At 51.2% G+C, this 6,000-nt stretch overlaps 1 protein-coding gene across 2 annotated transcripts in view; it reads right to left on the bottom strand.

Moving 5' to 3' along the window:
- Vstm4 (V-set and transmembrane domain containing 4) overlaps window positions 1-5,462 on the bottom strand; it is a 91,897-nt gene extending 86,435 nt beyond the window's left edge. For both annotated transcript variants that reach the window (XM_076834851.1, XM_076834852.1), the window contains exon 1: window positions 5,381-5,462. In XM_076834851.1, the coding sequence (XP_076690966.1) occupies window positions 5,381-5,435 (55 nt within the window). In that variant the 5' untranslated portion in view covers window positions 5,436-5,462. The remainder of the gene's footprint in view (window positions 1-5,380) is intronic.
- Window positions 5,463-6,000: the final 538 nt, after the last annotated feature.

Genomic DNA, 6,000 nt, shown 5'->3' on the forward strand with positions numbered 1-6,000 from the left:
TTAAGAATGTCCATAGAGTGCCTTTTGTCAAGTAAAGTAACATTCACAAGGGGATTGAGATAAGAACACACTACACCACGGCAGTCTTTGGTTATCTTAAAAAAAAAAAAAAATAGATGGGAGTGAACTTAAGAAAAAAACACCAATGCTCAGCTGAACTCTAAGCACATTGTGAACAGGTTTGAGGCCCTGGGTGTTTACAGTGAGGATGAATAAGGCGAGCCCAGGCAGATACTTGGGAAATACAGATTGACAGGGAGTCAAGATGTCCTGCCTCAATTTCTGGGGAACATGCAAATGTTATTTTACATGACAAAAGGCATCTTATGGATATGATTGAATTAAAATTCTTGGATTCTAGGGTATCCTGTGAGCAGGTGCCTGGCTTTTGCAGTAACAATCCTACTATTGTCCAGAGTCACTCATGAAGGGCAATAGAAGAGGAATTGGCCCACTTCTTCCTTGCCTCTCACCCACCTGGCGGGCATCTTGCCCACATGCCATGTTAGATTAGTCCAACTGTGTTTCCACCCAACTGCTGAGGCCCTGTCTGAAGCACACAGGGGCCTGTGGCGGGGCTCCCTGATGAGCAAGGAAGCAGCTGGGACCCCAGGCTGACCCCACCCCAACAGGCGCAGGGGGCTGGGCAGGAGGAGGGAGAGCACAGAGATGCGGCAGCTGGCTTCCAGAATCCAAGTCCAGCCGTGCCCCACCCCCAGAGCTCCCCACTGGAGTCCAGGAGAGCTGGGAAGCAGGAAATGGAAACAGTATGGGTGGGATGATGGTGCTGTGGACCCCACGCCCCGGGCTCCTCCTGTTAACGCTGCATGAAGAAGGGATTATTTATAGTGACTGAAACCAGGAGAACGTGCCAAGTGCTCCAGTCCCCATGGGAGGCCAGATTCCATCTTGGAAGCAAACTAGTAACCCTTCCACTTCTGTGCCTCAGGCCCGGATCAGCAGCTCCCACAAAAGGAATGGACGGAGCTGCTTCCGAGATGAACCCTTTTCTTTTCTCTCTATCATCACACCTCCCTGCCTTCATTTTGCCCCCATTTTCTCTTACCAATGACCCAAACATCTGTTTCTCCCACGTGCAAAAAGCCTTGCTAGGGTTTGAGTTACGTACAGCCACAAAATGCACATGTTGAAGTCTTGATCCCCAGCCCCTCAGAATGTGGCTGTATTTGGAGTAGGGCCTTCAAAGAAGTGATTCAGTTAAAATGAGGTCGTTAGGGTGGGCCCTAATCCAACATGACTGGTGCCCTCATGAAAGGAGATCAGGACAGAGGGAAGACCACGAGAGGACACAGGGAGAAGATGCCATCTACAAGCCTTGGGAGAAAGCAACTCTGCCAGTATCTTGAACTCAGCCTCCCTCCGGAACTTTGAGAAAATAAGTTCCCATTGTTTAAGCCACCCAGTCTGGGAACTGGCAGTTCTAGGCTCACCTTAGCCCTCCACTGATACTCACACCACAGTCAGCACAAGGGGGTGATTGAAACAGAGCTGAACACCATGCCCTACCGGAAAGCTTTGTTGGAGGTCATGCACTCTCAGGTAGTGGGGCTCCTGTGCTTCCAGTGAGCTTTCTCAGCAAAGCCAACACCCTCCCCAGGCACTAGAAGTGGCTGCAAATTGGGGACCCAGCTTACTTGCATGGAGCCCGAGAGCTGAGAGGAGATGAGAGATGGTGCAGGAGGAGCACAGAAGGACATTTATGTCAGTACTAGGAGAGAGAGTTGGGCAGCTTCTTTCCTACTGTGGTCAGCAGGCACCACGTGACACTGGGAGGCAGGACAATGAGAAACTGGGCACACCAATGTCCAGAGGTAGGTTAGAGAGAGCTCAGTGCCCTGGAAGCCCAGGCCTTTCCCTTATGGATGTCAGCCTGAATGACAGAGCATTGACACCTAAGGGACAGGCTGGGCACAACTGGGCTAAGCCAGCCACAGGACAGGACAGGGTGGGTGTCACTCCCCTCCTCCTCTAGGTAAGATAACACAGCTGGTCTGGGGCAGATCCTCCCTCTCCTGAACTAAAAGGAGAATTGTTTAAGTCACACAAGCTGGAAAAGGAATTTAATTTTTTGCTTTGTGACCCTTCATTGAGGAATTGGGGTAGAGGTAGGCCCCCACATAACATCTCCCCCCTCAGAATTCCTGCCTCCTCCAGGTTATTCACTGTGCAACTAAGAAGATCGCATTCCTGGCTTCATGGAGCTAAAAGGCCAGGGTATAGGGCAACTGTTATTCTGGAAAAAAAGACAGAAAAAATGTAACTACAGTGTCATAGGCTACAAATAAAAGTGCATGAAAGAGGAAGGTGATAGTACTGACGGAGAAGAGATTGGGATGTGCATGGTCCCAGGCCTTCCCAGCTTTCTAGGGAGAAACAAAGAAACACAATTGGGGGCTTGGAGGGACTGAGAGGACAGCCAGGGGCTGGTGCCCAAATAGATTGGAGATCTGGCTCTGGTAGACAGGAGGCTCTTGGAGCCTCAGTTTCTTCATCTAGAAAATGGAAAGATAATGCTTTTCAGGGCAAGCCTAGGGTTCCAATGAGGAAAACGCTTTGAACTACAGATGGTGGTTTACATGCACTGAACGCTGGGGAGGTGGAAGCGATAGAAAGTGACCCACACTGATCTGGAGCAGGAAGGGCTTCACAGGCACACAATCTGCAGGCACTCAGTGCCCTGTGCTTGGAAGGGTTCTTCCCCTGGCTTTCACCTCTACTGTTCATTTCTTGAAATTCTAATAATTTTTAATTAAGGGCCCCAATTTTTTTTTGTTTGTTTTGCACTGGATCCCATTCATTAGATAACTGGTTATGTTTGTACATGAAGTTTCCCTGGGTATAAAAGTTAAGGGGTCTAACCCCACTATTTTCATTCACTAATGTCATGAAAACTAGCCTAAAAAGTCATCCATGCAGCCCATCAGTACACAACCTACTTCTCATGAAGCAGCTGAGGACTGGGGCACAAGAACTCCCAGATGCAGGCAATGAAGGTCCTCTGTCAAAAACAAGGCACCAGGCTCGCCCAGGACACAGGGGTGGGCACAGCCGGGTCCCTCAGTTCTGATCTGGCCAGGAAAGTGGTGGTGGCTCCGGCCCCCAGAAGCCTCTAAGTTTAAAAGGAATGCAAACTGAAGTACTCAACCAGCAGCAAAGAGCTTCTTAGCGATCAAGGGACAGATAGTTCAAATTCATGACAATGAAACTCTGAAAGAAATATATTGCATTACTTAAAAATCCACAGCAACAGGAGCCTGTGTTTACTAACCACTAAGTAGAAGTGCTACCCGACTTAGCCCCTGGGTGATTCGTTCATATTAAGCCCATCACCTAAAATTAGCTCTTATCCAAGACCTTGCTCAATGATAGAGGCTTAACATTGGCTAATGTGAACTCTATGCCGAGAAGAGTTCTAAACACTTTATATGTATTTTCCCAATTTATCCTCATACTCTGCTAATCCTCATTTTACAGACAAGAGGACTGAGGCACAGAGAGGCTAAGCAGCTTGTTCAAGTTCCCAAAGCACATGGCAAAGTTAGAATTTGAACATAGGAAATCTGGCTTCAAAGACAACTCATTACCACCACTCTGGACTAAGGCTTGGCTCTTAATATTTTGCCAGTTGATTTTCTTTTCTACGAAATGAAAGGTAGAACTAAGGTCCTACTCCACCCCAAAACAGGGGTTAGAGCCTGGACTTCTGTAGTAAGCTGCTCCGCCAGGCTTTCCCTTGCCAATGGTGATGAAGAGTCCTGGATGAAGAACTTAGAGCAGGTATGTGGGGTGAGTGCCATCCAAGAAGGAGCACAGCCAGGAGAGACTCTAAAGAATCCCAAATTCCAACTTTCCAGGTTCCTGAGGACTTCTGGAAACATGATAATGTGCTTGACCCCAAACAGTAAATCTCAGTTACCCTCTAACAGCACCTGGGTGGTCATAGAGCACAGGGAGGAAGGGCCTGGATGCCCATTTGCATCTCCTGGCTGCCGGCTACTCCATGCAGGCCATGAGAGACAGCCTAGTCTGATGAACCCAGACAAACTTCCTGTCATTCTCCAACAAGACAGTGACTACCATGAAAGAAGCATTTCCCATGGCCAGGATTTCAGGTTCACTGCACTTGTAGCAGGACATGCTGGGGACAATGGGTAGATTTCCTTCCTCTGGCATCTAAGTCCCTCCACCTCAGACTCAAGTGTGCACTAGACTAGTTCAAGCACCAGCTCCAGCACTGGGAAGCTGGATCACCCCAGAAAAATTACTGAACTCTGAGCAGCAGTCCCTCATTTAGAAAATAATGGCACCCAGTTTAGCTGTTGTGAGCACAGAGTCTACAGCCAGGCTTCCTGGGTCCAAATCTTGACTCTGCTGCTTACTAGTGTATGAACTTAAGTCAATTCATGAACCCATGCCTCTGCTTCCTAATCTACAAAATGGGGACAATGATAGCACCTCTCTTAGGTTACCGGCCAGATGAACTGAGTTACTTGGATCTATAAATATTTGAGCTTGTCATTATTACTTTGAAATACCTGGTACCTGATAGGTACCCAGAAAAAGTGAACCATTGATATAATTATTATTACTATTATTCTAGCCAGCATGATCCTTACAGCAGAGAGGCAGCCAGCCAGAGAAAGAAAAGAAAATTCTTCAGCAATTTACAAGTTGGAGCCATAAAAAAAAAAAAAAAAAAAAAAAATGCAAGCCAGTAGTGTGGGCAGAAAGGCTGTCGGAATCAGGATTCTTGTGAGAAAGGGTCAGGCTTCCTCCAGCCCAGGTTATCCTATCTAACAGTCCTGGTCACCTCAAAAGGCCTGTGACAAGTCTGCAGCCCCCAGCTCCAGCTGGGGCAGATCCAGCAGCTAGCCCGGGACTTCAACTTCCAGTCACTCTGCTCTGCGCAGAAAGTTAAAGGAAAGTTGCTGACCAGAGGAGCCTGCCAACAGTTGTGGGTCCTGTCCGTTGTGGAATAAAAGGAAACGAACCACGATCTAGGGGTTGCGGATCCTGCTCCAGTCCTCCACTCCGAGGCCTGTCACTTGGAAGGGCGTGGGGTGTCGTGAGAGCCTTTTTGTGCTGGAGCCCTGGGCTCAGGATGGGAAGGAACCGCGTTCCCCGGAGGGCTTCGGCGCAAAGTTAGGAAGGCGCCGCTGAGCCCCGCCGCATTGGAGAGCCCATCAGAGCGAGCGCACGGCGACAGTGACAGCGCAGTCCCCGTCCCTCTGCCGGCGGGCGCGGAGCGGGGACCCGAGGCGACAGGGCCTCCCCGCCAGGCCCCAAACCTCCCCAGCGCTGGCTCCCGGCCCCCCCGCCCGACCTCCCGCTCCCTGCCCGCCCGCCCCACTGCGCTTACCCGGGGCCGGAGCCCGCGCCAGCAGCAACGCCGCCACCAGCGCCAGGAGCCGCATCTCCTCGCCGCCGCCCGGCGCTGTGACGCGGGAGAGCGCCGCCGCCGCCAGGCCTGGCCGCCACCAGCCCGCCCCGCGCCCGCCCCCGGCCCTGGTCCCGGCCCGCCCCTCGGGCCGCCTGCCACCTCTGGGGCCAGGGCTTCTGGGTCCCTTGGCCCTGTGATGGGCCAGTGCAGAGGCCTCGCATTCCGCTCCTTCAGTGACCCCTGGGTGTCTCCTTTTGCCACGTCCATTTCTCAGATGAGACAACTGAGGTGCTGAGAGGTGGTTGCTCTGACTCGGAAAATACAGAGCGTCAAAGGGCTTGTTGGTCTCTTGCCCCCAAGGACACTGTGATTCCTAAGGGGAAGCCGATGGGGAGGTGGGGGCGGGAGTACATCTACCAAACCCCTGACCTGAGGCTTACTGGCTGTTTGAGGATCTCCTGCAACCACGCCACAGGGACCTTCATGAGCCCCAGAGCAGAGTAGGAAGGAGAAGCCAGCTCTCTTCTGCTGCCTGAAGTTGGAGATCCGGGACCGGTTTCGGACTCCTGGCAAATTAAAGGGTTCACACAGGCAAATCC

The sequence above is a fragment of the Callospermophilus lateralis genome, chromosome 15 (assembly GCF_048772815.1).
Source record: "Callospermophilus lateralis isolate mCalLat2 chromosome 15, mCalLat2.hap1, whole genome shotgun sequence".
Lineage (NCBI taxonomy): Eukaryota > Metazoa > Chordata > Mammalia > Rodentia > Sciuridae > Callospermophilus > Callospermophilus lateralis.